The sequence below is a fragment of the Pholis gunnellus genome (genome assembly GCF_910591455.1).
Source record: "Pholis gunnellus genome assembly, chromosome: 16".
In the NCBI taxonomy this organism is placed as follows: Eukaryota; Metazoa; Chordata; class Actinopteri; order Perciformes; family Pholidae; genus Pholis; species Pholis gunnellus.
Genome location: NC_136543.1, coordinates 7754537 through 7774601, shown reverse-complemented (window position 1 = coordinate 7774601; position 20065 = coordinate 7754537). Strand labels below are relative to the sequence as shown.

The 20065-nt window shown below is 44.8% G+C and overlaps 1 protein-coding gene across 1 annotated transcript in view; it reads left to right on the top strand.

Annotated features, from left to right (window-relative positions):
• The window catches only part of efna3a (ephrin-A3a), a gene marked incomplete at both ends in the record, with an annotated part of 54943 nt that extends 45204 nt beyond the window's left edge, over positions 1–9739 (top strand). Inside the window, 4 exons of the mRNA XM_079175754.1 lie at positions 1249–1550; positions 1831–1896; positions 3440–3517; positions 9621–9739. Of these exons, the coding sequence (XP_079031880.1) occupies positions 1249–1550; positions 1831–1896; positions 3440–3517; positions 9621–9739 (565 nt within the window). The remainder of the gene's footprint in view (positions 1–1248; positions 1551–1830; positions 1897–3439; positions 3518–9620) is intronic.
• Between the last annotated feature and the right edge of the window lie 10326 nt (positions 9740–20065).

Below are 20065 nucleotides of genomic sequence, written 5' to 3'. Positions count from 1 at the left end.
CTCAGCAGCGTTCTCAGCACTCGCCACAAGGCGTTAAGTGCGGAAATGTGGGTTGTTGTATGCAGGGGCGGGTGGGAAGAGGGCGTTAATGTGCGCTGAGGGAAAAGTCTGTTCCTCTCTGGCCTCTTTGTTTTGATTTTACGTCGAGAATTTGCTGCTTTTCTCTTTTTTGTAAATGAAATATCTTTGGGGTTAGGGAGTGACATCATCGTGGGCTTTGGAGACTTGTGGTTTTCACTATTTTATGATACTTTATGGACTGAAGACGTGTGTGGGGATTTAGGGCGATTTATTGGGCGAAATTGAATTTATTATTCATCTCAGCTCAGCAGTGTGTGTCAAGTTGTTCATTGTGATGATGATAGTTTATGGTGACCATGTGCTATTATATTGTAAACGTTGCAGCAATTTTTGGGGATAATACCGTTTGTTACTGCGATTTGGATTTTATATTCTCAAATTGATCAAAATGATCAAAAAACCCTCCAAAATACCTTCTGGAGATTCTTCTGCGATTGCATGGTGAGCACTTCTGTTACCAAGGAAAGCCTCTGAATGGCCAAGGTCTCTAGTTTGTGGTGGTAAAGTTTCATGAGGCTGTCACTATCCTAAGAGGTCACAACAGGTCACTTTATACAGTGACGTGAAGTTTAAAAAGAATGCTCTCACTGTGTGAAACGGCTACTATGGTGACTAACATCATCACACATGAATACAAATGGGCTCCATTGGATCCACACGAGTCTCAGCTTTCCAGTCAAACCCCATTTATGCAATTCCAAGACTGTTTAGGGACCCCAGTATGCAGAAATATTCAAATACGCATTCAAAAAACACATTTATACCGCATGCAAACAACAGCATGGTATTATCATGAAGTCTGCAAAGGGGGAGACTCGTGGGTCCAAGGGGACCCCTCAGAAAATCACCTACATTTTGCCCAGGCTTTGAGTCCCTTCTCGACAAGCTAGCGTGACATATTTGGTATCAATGGATTCATCAGTTCGTCTAGATTCATATAATAACAGTATCTTCACTCCACCTCTGAGGCACCGACAGCCTGCACTCCCGCGGGTCTCAGAGGGTCCACAACAAGTGGCAGTTTTATGGGGTGTTATGTGCGGGACTATGTAAGTGATTTTCCGGTGTCTGCTTGCCTGGCAGCCTTTTACCAGATAATAAAAAGCAATGTATTATTTGTGGCCCTAGTTACTTATCCACATTTCTTCCTTCTTTTCCTTCATTCAGGCTACGGAGGGAAGGCTACACGGTGCAGGTCAGCGTCAATGACTACCTGGACATCTACTGCCCGCACTACAACACCAGCCAGCGGGGGACGTTGGAGCGCACCGTGGCCGAGCAGTACATCCTCTACATGGTCAGCTACCGCGGCTACCGCACCTGCGACCCCCAGCTGGGCTTCAAGCGCTGGGAGTGCAACCGGCCCCACGCGCCCCACGCCCCCATCAAGTTCTCTGAGAAGTTCCAGCGCTACAGCGCCTTCTCGCTGGGCTACGAGTTCACCGTGGGCCAGGAGTACTACTACATCTGTGAGTCAGGCCAGCAGATGCTGGTTCATTGTGATGGATGGGGGGGAAAAAAACCTGAGAGTGCTGAGCTGCCAGTATTTTAATATCGGCTCCTCAGCCGCTGTCACCCACCTGTATTGATGGCATGTGGGTGTTGTTAATAGATTCTGGAAGTTCGGCCGAGGACAGGCGGCTGCTCAGCTGCAGAGCTGCAGTTTGCACAGCTGATTGTCGAGGGCGGTGTGGCCTGCAGAGGGCACAAGGTTGACGTGTGTGTGTGTGTGTTTGCTCTCTGTTTTAGCCACGCCCACCCACCACCACGGCCACAGCTGCCTGAGACTGAGGGTCTACGTCTGCTGCTCCACCGGTGAGACGAAACAGCGCCGCCTTACCTCGTTTCAAACCATTTCCTCACTTCAATCTCCACTCTCTTCTCCCCTCGTATGTCTTTGTATCGCCCCGAACACACCGAGACACAGACAGAGACACAGAAGAAGTAAGATCTGACAGTCTGGTCTCAGAGAGAGGCTTTTACTGCCGCGCGGTTTTGATGATGGCGTCTTTTCCCTCGGAGCGGCGCTTCGAGAGTGACGGCTTAATGTTATTCTCCGTCTCAGTGCTATTACAATAATGCTCTATCTCTCCCTCTGAACGACATGCTATCATAAAACCGTACAAAAGATGTGAAGGAGGGAAACTGATTCAGCTGCGAGATTCAGCTCTCTACTCTCCTGCTCTCTCTCTCTCTCTCACTCCCCCCCCTCTCTCCTCTAGCTCTCTTGACCCCCCCCCTCCTCCTTCCTCTCCCCCACTGTCTATCTCTTCTGTTCTCTTTCTGACTCTGATGCCTGCTGCCCTGTATAGTGTGAGTGTTATTTTTACCCTGGTAGCCTGCGCTCTCCCCTGCAGGCCTTTGATCAGGGAGCCCGGTGCCCAAAGCCTCCCCCTCTCCTCTAACCTTGTCAGCACTAATACATCCCACACTCAGGCCTGTGTCAGCCCCTGTGTACACATCACCTTAACACCCACCCTCCCCATCCCCGTGTCACGGCTAATCTATTGATGTGTCCGCCACGCCTCCGTTTGCTTCTGTGCGCGTTTGTGTGTGCATCGCCGCTTGTGTTCGAGGTGTATGAGTTCGATCGCGTGTGTGTGTGTGTGTGTGTCTGCACATGGTAGTTTGCCGGCCGTAAATCGTATTATTGTGTGTGTGTGCATGAATGGCTATGTGTGCATTGGTGCATTTAGTCTAGTTTACAATCCACAACCTTTACTCAGCAAGGTCATTTTAACAGCTTGCTATCAAGAAGCTGTTGATTTCAGCCGCCTCCAGACCGTTTTTCATTTGTCTCTGCGTGTCTCCCACCTTAAACCGTACCAGACTTTAAGATAAGAAAGAGATGTGTGAATATTCATGACATATGCTTTACATCTGCAAAGAGCTGCAACTTGATTGCTACCAGCTTTCTATGTAAATTCTCCGTAAATGCTATTTCATCCTCCTAACTGTGCATCAGAATCACAGCTTCACATAAACATACACATCGACAAACCCACACATCTTTCATTCATGGGTAATTTGGCAATGCGGTCTGAATGTAATTCTGTGTCTAGACGAACGGCAAATGTGAAAATGATTTCTGTCCACCGGTTCAGAATGCTTTTCATCTTTAGAGGTCTGGATCCTCAGTCCAGGATTTACTTCGTGCTTTCTCCGTGGCAGGGGCACAACTGCTCCATGTTCTGCTACATCCGTGTACAATTAAGTGGTGCCTAAAAATGCACATTTCACCCAGTCTTGTCATTTTAATGACGTGTTTTCTCTCCCCGTCTGTCCTCCCTCTCTCCATCCTCTGCTTTGTATTCCTCCCTCTTCTGTCTCTTCTGTCTCCATGTGGTGTGTTTCTCAGTTTCCCAGGCAGATGATGACTCCAGTCAGACCTCTCCCGACTACACAGTCAGGCCAAACATCAAAATACACAACATCGGTGAGTGACTCTGAGTCGCTGACAAATGCGAGAGCAGCCAAATTGCCAGATGCTGGTCAATATTTGGCTGTGGCTGCACAGCTTGATTTGTGTCCCAATCCTTGTGGAAAGGCACCGACCATTTGTTCGTCTCTTATTTCATGTTTACCAAAATAATATCCACAGGCCATAGCTGGTTGATGAGTAAACCCTTTGTTTCCTGTGTAAGAACACAAATATGTGAACAAATGACGACACTTAACCCAACAGCAGACCCATGAACTATTACGCAACATTAAAGGGTAACTCTGGTTTGTTACAATTTGGGTCTTATTTTCGTAGTCTATTGGTTATAATAAGATAATAATCACCAAAGTAACACGGCCCGTATGTTGAAATGGTACTGACCTCATTATACAGTTAATTTGTCAGTGTCGTTCATTCAAAATTCAGCATTTCCATAAATTCAGACATGATGGGACGCTTAGTTTTTAGTCCCAAAACAATCAATGGCCTCGTGTTGCCTTACATGAAACATATTCTCATGAGTTGCACTGAGTGAGGTAAACAGATCACTCATTTGGGGAGAACTAGAAAAGACTAGAATGAGTATCGGATTGATTCGATACTCAGCATAGCAGATACACAAAGATAAGTTTTAATTGAACCAGAAATACCAACAAAAAACAAAAGCTTTATCCCTTACAATGCATCTCACACACACACACACACACACACACACGCACACACACACACGCACACACACAGGAAAACCTCCAGAAGGTCAGAAGATGTCTTGTAAGGAACGAAAGGTCCATGTTTACCTAAAGAGAAAGCATGTCAGCGAGCAAGTCGATTGTGCAGCTGAGTGGTTACATAAACCCTCTATTTTTCTTTCTCACAAAAGCCTCTTGCCGGGAATCATTTAGTGTGCTTGTTTCTGGGAGCTGTGGGCAGTCTGTGACGAGGGCTGAGAGAGTGTGACCTGCCTGAGATGGAAACTGAGACCAGCAGAGACGGAGCGTAGAGAGCTCTCGAGCTCATCGGCAACGAGTACCTTCAGGGAGAGAGAGAGAGAGAGAGAGAGACAGACAGGGGGGGGGGTGAGGGAGAGACACGGTGAGCCAGAGAAAGTCAGTGGGATGAAAGACAGGAAGGAGGCAGTGAGAGAGAAATGCGGCAGGAGAAAGCCTGACAGAAAGAGGGACAGATAAGCCAGAGAGAGAGAGAAACAGGCAGAAAAAGAGATAAAACCAGAGTGGGGGCAGAGAACGGGGGGGTGCAGAGAGAAGGGGCAGAGGAAGAAAGAAAAGCTCAGTGGTGGGCGAATTGCTCAGCAGTAACTCAGGCTCGAGCTTACGTTAGAATTTAATATAGAAGAAACACACACACACACACACACTGGCAGGAAACCATCGCCTCTAGCGTTGATGATGCATTTTGCTGAATACATTTGGAGGAATAACAAAAATCAGGACACACAGATTTATGCACACACACACACACACTCAGGGAGAACTCGTAGCCCTGATGGCCCTGCTGACCGCTGGACACCCACTCTCTGACTCACCCTCAGGACCAGACCAGCCCACAGACTGGCTTAGCATCAACAAATCTCTCCCTCTCGCTCCACATATGTTTGGACTTGCAGTCAGCCTCTTTACATTATTATTAGCTTTGCTTCTACGTCACACGTTCCTTATTTAACAGGGTGTTTGGAGGATAATCCCTGAGGTCTTGTTTTTTGTAGGTACGGCCATTGTACCAATGGGTTCTAGCAAGGCTGTTAAAGCTACTGTGGGTAACTTGCAACTGGTAATGAAACAGTCTCCGTTTAATACAAATGCCTCTATTTGACCTACATAAGTAAACAAGACCGCCAGAGAGAGGATTTGCTATTTCTATATAGTTATTCTAAATGCTTGTAATTGATGCCACCGGGCCTGATGCCGCGCAAACGCAAATGAAATCATGCAGGTTCACCAGAAACTCCCTCAGCTCTTGACTCCAGCGGGGCCTCCGGCAGACCCAGACCCAGACCCAGACCCAGACCCAGACCCAGACCCAGACCCGGCTTCCCAGAAGTCGGAGCTCCGGCGGGAGGTGGATAGCTTACCTGCCTGGCATCAGCGTCCCTTCTCCTCCGACCAGGAGCAGAGCTTTGCCTCGCTGCCCCTCCGGTCCCCGCTGGGAGCCAACCCACACTGCTAAAGACCCAGCTGGGCCCTCTGGAGGGCTATTGTCCACAGGGGCCGCCACAATCAACACAATAAGTTCCTCTCAATAGCTTTCAGTTAGTTTCTGAGATCTGGAAACATGGTGACGTTGCTAAAGTCCGACAAGAAACATGAGCGGTAAGATGATTTAAACAAATCCTCGGATCAGCCAAACTTACTTGGAAGTAGAGGCCAAAAATATTTCTCAAGCTGTCTGCTGTAATCATCACAGTTTATCATTTGTGAAACGAGACGCTGCCACCATTGGCAATCTGTGTGCCAGCAGTGCTTGTGAATCACTTTTTGTGAAATGAGACGCTGTTGGCTTGTTTACAACCTGCCGGATCGCTCGTCTTTGTTGTCCCATTAGAAAGTGTTTCCATATCTCAGCAATTACGTTGGTGAGCCCGCTATGTAACATAAGCTACAAAAGCAAGACCCAGGTTGTAATAAACCAGAATCATCCTTTAAATGTGGATTGAGTTGATTTACCTTTGTTGTGATTTTAGTTCTCTAAACCCTTTGAAACACACATCTGTTCTACAGAGCAGAATAGCAGAGATTTGCGAAGGTATCTCACAACGAACGGCTTGTTGCCACAAGAGTTCAGCGTCAGCCTTGCTGCTTGAATTAATCATAAACTTATAGTTTCCTGCAGCAAAGCGTAGTACACTCTGTGCATTCTTCCAACTGTGACTTGCCCTTAAACACTGTCCTCCTATATAGAGTGTCTGCAGCAGTAGCGCGGCTAAAGCCTGCCACATAAAGAAGGTAGTGGACCGGAAAATGCAACAATAAATAGATCATTTTAAGATGCACCAATAGGCACCGGCACCCGAGACTCATCTGTTCCGAGTGGCTTGTGATGTGCAGATTTTCTCAAAATCAGTCGTAAGATATACTTGTGATGCACTGTGCAAACCAAAACACTTCATCCAACATATGCAGTCGGTACACTTCGGTGAATCCACAAAGAATGGATTGCAGCCGCTGGTAGCGCCGTAAATTGCACGTCATTTGCGATCGCTTTCCGCCGCTGTCTTAAGATCTATTACATACAATATGGGTAAATAATGGGTACATACAGTACATACAATATTACAGAGCAAACCAAGTTTTGCAAGTGCAAAGCCAGAGTGCAATTTGCCCTTTTTCTGCATTTTATAGCAACTGCCTTTGAGCCAAGAACACAGTTGGCAGAAGAATGAGACAAAAAGACAAAGGAGCTGACTGATGAGGCGTCCCTCAAACCTTCAGGCAAACAATTTAAACGTGACTGAGAGAAATTATTTTTCAATTAGTCAGTGCTGTTTTCAAATGCATAACTTCAGAATAATACTAATTGTAATGAGCTCCTTTCAGGCCGTAATTTCAATGTGCTTTCCAAGGTGAGGGAATTCAAAACCATAAGTAGGGACAATTGCACGAAGTAAATGACTTATTAATAGAACACAGTTTATAAATGTGCTTCACTTTGTTACCACCAACTCTCTGAAGAGGCTAATAATTTCGCTTTAACGGCGTGTGCGTTAGAGCTGATCTTTTGCTAATTGGACTGTTTTTTTTTCAAACAGGAAGCCAAATGTATGCATATGACCTAATTTAGATACGCGCAAATAGCACAGGAGCACCGAGACGCTATTGGCTTATTAGCGCGCTTATTGGTGCTCTAGAAGCGGTTTCTTTTTGGTCTCATTTGTGCAAAGTTAGCAGCTATAAAGGCCGCTCAAAATCACTGCTTCAAAAACATGTTTGACCACCTTTTGGTGCAGCAGCCTCTTAGCCGTTTTCAGTATTGGGGTGGGGGGGGGTTATTTTGTTGTGTTTGTGTCAGTAAGGAGCGATGTATCCTTAATGGTATTTTAAATTGACAAGAAAGCCACCTTAGCGGTTGGCAGGTGCGATTAAGTTTAGTGTTTTCCTCAAATACATTTTCATAGTAAAGCGTTATTCTTCCTGTATTTTTCTGGGAGTAGCTCCAGGCAGCTGTGAGGCAAGATGGCATTAAGGCACGTGTTAGCCAGTGGAATGGCCTCCGCACTATCACACCTCCCCCACCGACCCCGAGAGCTGTAACCGTGCTCGATGGGTCCGTCGCCTCGTGCAGTTTCACGCGTCGCTGCGAGTCTGCCATCGTCGCGCCGTAGCTGGCGCGAGGACTTATCAGACCAGACAGCCTCCCTCCACTCATCGACCGTCTGAGAGCCGACGCTTCTTATCTCACTGTAAAAGCCGTGGGCGGTTCACCGTGGACAGGAGAGCTGGCCCCGCGTGTTGTTATACCCCATACAGACGAGACTGCACAAGATTGCGCGCTCGAAAAAATTGATTGCTGTATCCCACAATTGTGCTGTGATGTTCGGTGTCATACTGTGGATAACTTGTTATGGCCCGAGGCGCCCGACGTCCCCCACATTCATCTTCCAAGGGCGGCCTCCTTGAATAGCGAGGGGTTTCTGAAGAGGTGCATCCTGGGCAGCTTTCTGATTGTCGAAGCTCTTGGCGCCCACAAATATAGTCTGCACCATCACACGAAATGAATCGGCTCGCAACGAACAAGAAGCCACCGTGGAAAGGGAGTCGTGGCTGCATGTACTCGCTTACGTGAAAAAATAATAGGAGAGCTCACCTCTCCTGCCGGGACGGGGCGCCTCCTCTTCTGGTCACTGAGTTTACATTTCATTATCTCTGGTGAAATCTTTTTTTTCGGAGAGACAGACCGAGTGGTAAGTGACCTCTGGCTCCACCTGAGGCAACGCTGCTTTCTACTCTCCCTCTTAACCGACTGTGTTCCGTTTGAGTTCACCCCGGTGCGCCGCGGTGTGAATGTCAGTGTTGTGTGTCATCGGCACAGACGGATGCCTCGTGTTTGCAAGAGTCGCACACGACCAGGACAAACCGGAGCAGTCGGATGGTTCAAAACTAAATTCCGTACATTCATCAAACATCAAGCTGTCATGTGATTGTTGTCTCTATCTGTTATCTCTCATCACACCCCGTGTTTCTCACTTGTAGCCAATTACTGTCTCCATTATATTTAGCAAACCCCGGGCAAGGCTTCAACATCACGGTGAAACAGCTTTTTGAAGACACCTTGCCTCCTCAATTTGATGTATTTCCTGTTGAAAGCCACTTTGATTGGTTGGAAAACACACCGGGACATTATGATGACAACATAATAAAGTGAAAGTAATGGGGTTTTGATAGACAAACACAAGATTGTTGTCGGTGTTTGGGCACAATTTGTCAAAGTGCAGCTTTCTTCTGCACTTAGTTGGATTACTTTATTGGAAAACGCATCTCAATGCAGCCAGCGCTGGTTGTTCCTATAGTTGTGTAAGCAACAGAGCTCTGTTCGGTTCCTTTTGCTTTATTTTATCATGTAATAACCCTCTAGATATAATGGGAAACACATTCGAGACAGGGCATAATGGCTCAGTTTAATCCACTTTTTACATTATTAGAAAATGTGTTCTCCGTTTTTCCCCTCCGGCTAATGTTCTGTTGTGTCTAATCAATGGCATGGCCATAGTAATTTGGTTTGATTGAAATCCCGCTCGGATAAAAACATCATTAGTGTGAAAAGAAGAGTATGTGACAAAAAAAAAAAAGAAGCCAGATCAGAAATAAAAGTGTTTTTAATGTTTCATCCCGCGGGAGAAATGGCCATATGTAGCCGTGCTGATGATAATTGGTGGTTTGATAATTGCATCATGTCTTTTTCTCTGCATATGTTAAAGCACAATTAGCATGCATCACACGTTGCCTTTAGATTGATGAATTAATAATGTAGTAATGGTTCGTTTCCCCCTGTCTGCCGCACACCATCTCTCTCGCTCTTTCACACTCGCGTTCCTCTCTTCTTCTCACTTTCTCATTTTCTCTTTCTGTGACTTTTTTTTCTCCAGATGAATTTAACCCCGAAGTTCCCAAGCTGGAGAAAAGCGTCAGCGGCAGCAGCCCCTCACGGGACCGCCTTCTCCTCACCGTGGCGATGCTGCGCGTGTCCGCCGTCCTTTTCTCCTAGCGACTTGTCACCGCAGGTGACACTTCATGCAAAGCTGGGACCGCCTTGTCCGAAGGGCTTTGTGTCCACCAAGTTGTTGTTGTTGTTGTGAGAGTTGGCAGAAACACAGACGGAGGTAAAATAGGGGTGCAACAGAACCACAATCAAAAGGAGACGGAAATTAAAAAAAAAAACTTGAACTTCACTTAGCTAGACTTTTAAAAAAAAGGAGAGGCCTTTTTGCTGTCATATTTACACCAGTGCATTTTGACACTCCATGTGTTGTCGGATCGTCGTCGTCATTTCATGCAGGTGCGTTTGCCGCAACATGGAGACCGCAACCAATATTCAGAGTCAGACTTCCGTGCCGCTGTCATGCCTGTCAGCCAACAGGCGAGTGAGAAAGTGGACTTCTAATGAGTTGGATATTGTAGCATGGATGTAAAAAAAAAAGAAAAACACCTGAGGAATTTAAGCCGCACTGTCTTTTGACTATACGCTTTGAAGAAATGTGGACTTTGCGGTGGATTTTTTTTTTTTTTTTAGGCCTTGGACCACGGATCAAGTATGCCGATGGATAGAACTCAATTTAGATGTAGTAAAGAGCAAGCTGGACTCTGGAACTGTACGGATCTCACCTGGGCTGTACAGGATATTTATGTAATCAGTCAGCGAGGAGAACTGCTGCCGTCATCCTGGACATTGAAGAATGTTTTCACACTGGTGCGTTGGAGCTGCTGCTTATAAGAGCCCCAATGTGTTTCTCAAGAAAAGGGAAAGACTTTGTGAGGATATCCGCGGGCCTTTTCACGAATCCATTTTCAGCAGACATCAAAAATCCCCCCGGCTTTTGTGAGATACAGATGCAAAGCCTGCGTTTCTTAGTGGACAGCGAGTGCCCTCTTAGAACTAGTCCTTTGTCTGCTTCCTGCCTTCACACTGTAACAACCCGAGAAAAATACAGACCCCGGACTAGTAATTTGACGGCACTTAGGCGTGCTAGATGTGTGTTTTGTTCCGATGCGTTTACCTTCAGCACTCTGCGTAGATTTTCCGGATGTCAAACCTTTCTCCTCGCAGCAATCAGCAGTCATTCAGAACGCCACTAATTTACAATTCTTAAAAAGCTCTCCTCGCACCAAGTTCCCATTTAATCCCAGAGAACGCCATCAGTTCCTTTTCCACTCCAGAGGTTCCCAGCCAATCAGTGCTGATGGCCATTACAGCAGACACGGTCACCATGGAAACGACCCTAAACAGCCGCCAGAGTGCGGCAGGTGCCTGAGGAGAAATTGTGCTTTGAGTCGCAAAGTAACGCTGCCGCCATTTTGTTTAAAAGGAGAAAAAAAACAAAAAAACACACGTGTGAATGTGCAAATAAAGAGAAGTTGACTTTTTTTATATTGTAATACAGGACAACGTAGGATGGCATTAATCAGATTACAATGTTGTGCTTTTTGAATTGATTTACTTTTCAAATGTATTTATTTTAACATTAAAGTATATTATTTATCTAATTTATTAATGTGCATTTGTAGGCCTTTGCTCAATAAGCTATTGTGCCATTTTTTTATTCTTTTTTTTAAAACAGTGGGATTTTTACTGCAGCATTTTGCTTGTATAGATAGATAGGCAGATGTAATTCAGCCTGACAAGAGGAGGGGGTTATTGGTTGTGACTGATCAGTAGGGACACACACTCAGTAACCCTACTCCAATGTAACAGACACTGATAACCAGATTATGTTGCTGAAGCGCTCGTCATAAACCAACTGTGAATGCACAGACGGAGTTGATGAAGGGCAGCATTCCTCACTTGTCTGCATTGTAATGTATATTTATAATACATGCCGGTTATTGAATGTGCGTGCGTGTGCACAAGCGTGTATGTATGAGTGTGTGTGTGTGTGTGTGTGTGGGAGTGGGCAAGAGGAAAAAAAACAAACGTGTGCACATCTGTGTGTGCGCGTGTGGATGTAGAATGTGTTCGTCCGCGCTTCTCGAGTATGTTGCATTTAGAAATTCCGTACCCGTTAAGGAGTCGTTTGTAGGATCTGAATATGCAAGTGTGTATGAGAGAACGTGCTCTTCTGTAATGTTGGTTTACGTTCCGGGGGTTTGGGAAGCGGGGCGAAAAGCATTTACTGGTGTCGAAGACGACCACAAGAAATGTGTTTACCTTTGACAAGAATGATAAAAAAACGAAAAAAAACTGTAAATTGATTCAAGAATGATTAAAACAATGCCTATTAAAATCTTTTTGCAAATTTACGTGTGTGTATTCATTTAGAACGGTTTCTTTGCACAGAGATGACATGCAGCCTTCTCCTCTGCCCTTTCCTTATCTCAACAGTGACTCCTTCACCTTCACTCCCGCTGCACTCACCGCTGTTTGTTTATCTTGAGCACCACTTGGAAGCAATGCCCTCGCTCCTTCCCCTCACACTCCGCTTGTGGAGACGTCGGTTGTGAGCAGACGGCACATAGTCTTGGTGTAAAATGATCACCCTTTCTCACATGGACCATTCGTGCAGCACCTCGCTTCGGTTCTTCTTCTGCCATAAAACATCATGACAGCATGTGGGGGGGCCCCAGTCCTGGCTCCACATCTCCCACTCTATCCATCTCTCTCTGAGGAAAAAAAAAAAAAAAACACAACACCTGCAAGCCATTCATGTCTCCACAAATCTGTCTCCCTCCGTCTCTCCACGTCGCTCTCCTTTCCCTTCGCTCTTGTCAGCTTCTTTCTAATCTTTGTACGCAGAACAGACAGGAGCTGACAATGGGGAGGGACACCTCTCCCAAAATGCACCAATGTCCATGTCAAAAGAGGCAAGAGGGGGCCGGATAAGGTTTTTGTCTTTGATGTTGCACATCAGGCCTAAAATCACATAAGAGAGAATGAAGTAGAGCGCGTTCTGCTCTCGGCTGTCAGCTTGTCACCTCCTGTCCTGTGTCAAAGACTATATGCATGTGTGTGTGTGTGTGTGTGTGTGTGTGTGTGTGTGTGTGTGTGTGTGTGTGTGTGTGTGTATAGGGCTAGTGCCAACAAACTATTTGCGTTAATTTAATGTTCTTTATGTGATTGACAATTTTCTTGACAAAATGTGAACCGTACTTAACCAAGCAGGTTACGGCGAAGTGATCGCGTCTGTTAATAAATGTTTCACAGCTGCTTGACTCTCCTGTGAGAGCGCAGCTTCTGATTCGGCCTGACGTTTGTGCATTTAGCGGACAGATTGATAATTGTTGAATATTACTGTGGGACTTGGCTTACAGTCCCTCGCATACTCATCGGTTTGGACTTGCACATACATGTTTGGACACTGGGAGAACAGGAGAAGGGCTTTAGCTTCTGCTCCAGGCACCAGGTTGACAACTTAAACCATCCTTTTTGCAGGAAATCGGCCTGCTTGGTTTTTGGCAGCGAGGCTGTCTCTGGTTAGTTATGTAAGGGAATTAACGCTGTCATATTTACCCCTTAATTTCCTGCCTGGAAGGGCTTATGTTTCGCTTGTGCCTGAATCAAACATTAATTGACGCGCTTACTATTTAAATGAGAGAATCAGGAGTGTTGCGAGTGAATTTAAAAAGCCCACCTTTCCCTGAGCAGCTGACACAGAGCCTCACATTTTTTAGCGTGAAATGGAGATCCCCCCCCCCCCCCCCCAAAAAAAGGTGCTCTGTCCAGACACTAACTACGAAAGACGTTCCATTTGCAAAAGGACACGACCTCGTCTCCGTTTGGAGGCATGTTATCGTTTTCTGACTCATTTACTGTGAGATAAGCCATCTGTAGGCCCCGTGCCGTCGAGAAGAATTCCCCTGACGAGCTGCACCGTCTGGCCCAAACAATGAAACGGATGCCTCCTCCTCAGAGAACCTGTTACGGCTCAGGCCATCAGTGAGACAATCACAGGGACTGGTGCTGCCTTCAAGTGCTTTTTTTTTTTTGGAAACGCCTGTTTTCAAAAGGTTGGGAGTCGTCAGAAAATGACTTGTGTTTCGTTCAAGATGCCTCGGGCCCCAAAATGTGATGTCATTGACATAATGAAGGTTTTATTTTGGGAATCGTGCGGCACAAGAAATACATTTGGCAGAAGGTTTTGTCCAAAGCAACACATTTTCCTCGTCCAACGCACATATCAGGGGGTTGCTAAATTAATAGGAGGAGGCGGGAATCAAACACCAACTCTACAATTCATTGGCCAGCCTGAGCAACCAGCAGGAAATGTATGAAACGCGTAACGCTTGTAGGCATAGTGATCACTTTAACATGGTTTTCAGCTGCACGTTAAACAGAGTGCACATGAGAACGCGTGTCAAAGCGAGCTATTTACTCACTTCACAGTCTACTTTCTTCGGTGCTCAGCTTGTATGATTGATATTTACGTTCACTGGAAATGTTTACCCTCTTTCTGCAAATCTTACTGCCATTCAGTGCATTCACTCACTGACACATTTGAGAAGCCTCCCTCCCCCCCAGTTCGTTTATGGATTCCTGATTCTTGACAGTACTTTGTATACTGCATGTGCAACCATGCGTCTGTTGTATATAACAAGTGAGGTTCAGTTTCATGGGCTCTCTTGTGTCAGACGCACTCACAGGTTTTCCAGCTACACTTTCAAGACAACAATATGATGACATGGGAAACATCTCAAGCAGGTATCTTGTTGCCAGACAGCAGGTTTTTATGAGTGTAACCACCTAATACTACTTTCCACCTACAGGTGTCGCCAAAGCTTTCTTTCAGTCTGTCTCTGCTGGGGGAACTGCCGGTAAGATGGACTACAGGACATTTGAAAAACATTATGCAACAGATTTACATTAAGTACGTTTGCCTATAGGATGAAATATTAATTTAGACCAACAATGATGAGTTGGTTTATGTATACGGTGACCTTTACCCTGAACAGATTTAGCTATCTTTAATCATCTAAGCTGGTCTGAATACATGTTAAACTGTCCAGTGGGACCAAAAGAATAATATCTCCTCAAACTCAAAAAGTTTAGTGTGCCGTCGTTCGAGGCTGCTCGGGGACATCCCGTGTTGATGAATGATGAATCAGTGAAGAAAGGCCATCAAAGGCTACATTTGCTAAACACGTCTCTTATGTAACTGTTAAAAAGGATGAGCTGACCTACTGTACGGACCATTTCTTTCAACCTTCAGGATTATATTAGTCCAGGGGTGAGTCATCACAGAGTGAGACAAGAATAAACTTTCCATGTGAAAGAGCTATTTCTGTTCCAACATGGAAATCTAAGTTTGTTAATGACTTAATCTGTGCATCCTGAGGACAGGTTTGTTGGTGGTTGTCTGGCGCGTAATCCCCCCGACTTCACTTTGTGTACGGATTAAAGAAACCCAATATAACAGAAATGATTGAGCTTTAGAGGTGCTAGATTATTTTACCAGCAACTTGTTTCCCCCTGTTTCCAGTGCTTTTGCAACGCTAAGCTAGGCTGATTGAGTACACTGTACTATTACTGTCATATCACTGAGTGAACCCTAATAATGATGATGATCTCAGTTCCATAGCTGCGGTATGTATCCGTTCACCTGGTCCCAGGTGGTACCTCAGAATGCGTCTCCGCTGGTCTGAAAGTACCCTGATGGGATCTCCTCAAATCTTCCCAGGATTCTGGAAGTGACTTGACACTCCTCCAGCTTCAGGTCACTGTGAGTCAACTCTCCTCCTCTGCAGATGGAGACAAACCCAGGTGTGGGGGGTTTGAGCTGAGCTGAGATTAGGTAAGGAGACATTTTGGGATCCAAAATGGCATCATCCAGTCCCCTGGGAAATATGATGCCGGCTCTTGCGACTAAGATACTTGGCAGGATAGGGAGGATGACGCGACAGTCCACTGGGGACATATAAGCAAGCTTTCAAGGCCGGTAAGACGTGTGATCAGTCGGTCTTCATTTTATTGTATTTCACTATTAATGAACTGATACAGAAGGATCTGTGGGGTCGGCATTCAATCTCGTTAATAGTCCCTTTTGAGCCTATAATTGTCTCTCGGTGGAACAAGGGTCACGCTAAAGTCAAAAAATGTGAAATCTGCAAGCAGGAACAACTCGGCTTCTGTGAAATAGGCACAAGCTTGCATTTATTGAATCGTCATAATGGGCCTAAATTAAATGAAAACCTCCAATTTTACAATGACAGCACACTGATTCTGGGTTTTATGAGGCAGGCTTTTCTTGGACATGTTGTGAAGAGAGGCAGGAAACTGTGAATGTGCATCTTAATTAGAGCGGCGTTAAGCTTCCTAGAGGGCTTTGCTTTTGCGCACATTAATTTGGGCTCTTGCCAATCCTCTCCAGATCAGTTGACTAATGTGTTGACAAGTGGAGGAAAGTTATCGCAGAATATCAAACAGACCACGTTCGCCGTCTGCAGCAGCAGCAAGTACGAGATGCAGTCGCGCGTGTGAAAATGTGTTGAATATTAAACAGGGCAGGAGTTGACTGTAACCCTGGGCTGTAAAAAAAAAAAATAGAGGTAGATATCGGGCTGCACAAGGACGAAGATTGTATGCCCTTAGTTGAGGTCTTCACAATATATTTACATTCATAAAGATATCAGTGAAGTCAGACAAAAAAATGTTATCTATTTTTCCATTTAAGAAGCTAAAGCGTCTTATGAATTATACAAAACACATCTGATCCCTGCTGAAAGCTGCACTGTTCCACAGCAGAAACTGTGTTCGCAAAAACATCCCAAAGTCTCCCGTGTGTGAGTATATTAATGGATGGGAGATTTAAGATGCTTTAACTGCAGCTTATTCTTGCCTGCATTAACACAGCCTCTGTAGATTGTGGAGAAAGTTGAAGAAATCAATGAATTTGTAATCAAATGAAAAAAAAAATGGACTGTGCTCCAGCTTCACAGATTCCCTCCATGGAATAGTTTTTTTTTTTACAATTTCTATTTTTTACGCCCCACAGCTTTCACTTGTTAAAATTCTCATCTCTTTTGTCCTTTTTCTTTCTCTTTCTTACAGTTTCACTACTGTACTGTACAGCTCGCCCTCTGGCCTCTTATCATTTGTGTCTAATCTCTACCATCAGCTTGCATTTCCTCTGACCCCTCTTAACCCTTTTCTTCATTTCAGACTGTCGTAGCTAACCTCCAGTCCCCACATTGTTCCCTAATCACCCCACCCTCCTCCTCCTCCCCTCTGCCTCCAGATTTAGCTGTAATCCCTCATTTCTGGTCGCTACATCTGCACAGCACTCAACAGCTGGGGACCCACTCACACAAACAGCCAAAGACCTTGTGCAGTGTGTGTGTGTGTGTGTGTGTGGGCAGATATGTACATGTACACTTTGGACATCTGGTCAAATCTTAAGCCCAGGAATAGCTAAATGCTTGGCTCCAAAAAAGATGTTTTGACGGAGTATTCGGTATCACAGGAAAGATGATACTGTTACAGAAAGCTGCAAAGAGAGAACATCTAGTCTGGTTTGTAAACAAATCAAAAAAAAAGAAGGAAAACCAGCCTCGAGATGACAACCAGGAAGCTGGATCTCTCACTCTGTGGTTCACTTAATAAAGCCGTTAAGCCAAAAATCTGGAGCTTCTTCTCTCACACACACAATGAGAGACCGTCTTTGTAGAGTTAATGCAAGTTGTTGAATTATTTGGGATTGATTTATTATTAAATGATGACAATTCATTTCTAGACTGATGCCAGCATTAGGCGTATAGCGAGACTACGAGACTGCTGCATGCTAGCAGCTCTGTGAGGTTGTACTCTGTACTTTGCGCTAAATGCTAACGTTAGCGTGCTAAAATGCCCACATTGACATTGCTAACATGCTGATGTTTAGCAGGTATAACATTTACCATTTAACCATCTTAGTTTTGTCTGTTAGCATGCTAATAATTGCCAAAGCACAGCTGAGGCTGATGGGAATGTGGGATAGTTTTGCAAATATTAGTTTTTACCGATTAGTATTATTGAACAAATTAGAAATTCTCTCTGATGATAGTGACAGTTGAAAAGTCTGGGGATAAACCAGGGGCTGCCAGTTATTCAGGTTCATCCTCTGAGGACCATGAATGTCACGCTAATCCAATACAGCCACTAGAAATACGTCTACTCGGATGTCCAATACAAGCATAATGTTTTTACAAGTGTACAGATATGAATTATATTGAGTAAGGGGATGTTTGCACGGTGATTTTATTGACACCCATTTTGAACATTTCGACTGCTGAACTCCTCAGCCTGATGACGGAGCACTGATTTGACGGGGCAATTTATTAAAAGGTATAACGTGTTGCACTTCACAGCTTATATTTTGTACCTTGTGTGAGCATGTGTCAGATCCACTCACTTCAACTGACTGCGTCAGATGTCACAAGGTATCTTAGCTCACTTCGCTCGGGGGAATGTTTCCCCAAAATGTCATATTGACAAACTAATTTTGCATCTGCCTTTCAGGTTCAGTTTTCCTTCTATTTCTTTTGGCAGACGTTGATGCAAACCGAGACCGACATGCTGTGTGACTTAAAAATATATATAAACACGGAAACCGATCTCATGAAAACATTTGTGATTTCACAAACAACCTTTGTTCATGAGTTGTTGGTGTTTTCATCGTCTTTCATCGACAGCTCTGCGTTGGCCTCAACCAGTGAACTGTTTCTTATTCTGGAGCATAAATAATCTTTGAGGCTGAAGCCAAATACCCGTTCACAGCACATAAGACTCGTGTGAGCGCCACAGTACACCAGCAAGCTGCAGAGTGTTAATGGCCATCGTGATAGATGAGATGTTAACACAGAGTGGTGAAGCATTCAAATGAAGTGAAAGAACAGAGTGACATCCCGTGCTAGAACTTGAAGGTTTTGGATTTTTTATTAATTAACCGTATAGTCTAAAAATAAAAGCATTTTCATGAGTAGAGTCATTGTTTTTTTTACAGTCGGTTATTTTAAAGTTGGACTGGCAACATATGTAGATGTCGTGTTTGCAGACATCGCATGCCCTGCTTTCAATTTTTTTCCCCCCAGCTGGCAGCTCGTGTTTACGGGAAACCCAGCATCACATGAACGCAGCATGGCTGTTGGTTGGAAGCCAGCTGAGGTCCAGCCTTTAACAAGAGGCACCTGTGCCTAATCAAAGCCCTCGCCTTGATATCTGCGAGTGTCAGTAAACACCGAGGGAGGCTGGGACTGAAATGAAGAACGACTTCTACTTTAAACACACTACATGTAAAACTGTGGCACGCGTTGTATGTTTCACATGGTTCAACCCCTCCACACTCCACATTGGACTGTGACCGTGAGGCTTCATGCAAAGCAATTAACCAATAAAATCAAAGCAAACATTTAACAATCACTCCCTGCGAATCAGCTCCTTAACTGATATCCTATCTGTTATTTTAATTTCTTAATCAGACAAATTGGATCATGTAAGATGATGTGATTAACAGCCTGTACCTTACATACAAAATGAAGGCAACACTTCCCATAAACACCTTTGTTGATACATTTGCACGTGTGTGTTTTTGTTCCCTTTCACTTCCCTGTAGACAATTGAGACACTCTGAAATCATTAGCAACTTTCATGCTGAAAAACTGTGATAAAAATAAACAAAATGAATGGCTTTAACATTAATGGATATTAAATTGTCAGTTTGCTTTTCTGGCAATCTGTGGCTGGCAATCTCTAACGACTCAAACTTGTTTTCGTCTTAACATATCTTATTTCAATTTGATGAAGAATGATAATGATTTTCAAGTATTTCTTATCCATTATATTTCTGTGCGATTTAAATAAAACAGACGTCCCAGTTCATTTCCCCTTAAATGACCCAGAACAAACCTCACTCCCGCTGTGGCATCGAGGTCCCAGAATGGGCACAAGAGTCAAGTATTGACAGACACTGATGACTTCCGGGCACAGCCTCAGTTTAATGCTTTTATCCCCGACACCCTTTTAGCAAGAACTTTAGAGCAGTTTTTATTTTGTTGTTTGAATGGAACCCTAGATGTAGAGAGAGAGAGAGCGAGAGTGATTAAAAGACCTCAGCTGTCCTTTTAACTATTATCAACCAGCCCATATGAGGGCAGTGACCTCTACCCGGACACGCATGGGACTAAGCCCTCTTAGGCCATCAGGATGTGTTATAAAGTCCCGTTGATTTCACTGAGTGGGGTCAAACAGAGTGGAAACTTACACACACACACATACACACATCTGCAGTATCCGTGTTTCAATCTATAAATGGCTATTGAAAGAGCAAATGACGTCGATGCAGGATGAGTAGAGAACAACGACGTGTGTGACGTCCGTCTGTGTCAGCGAGGGCTCGTTTGAGTGAGTTGA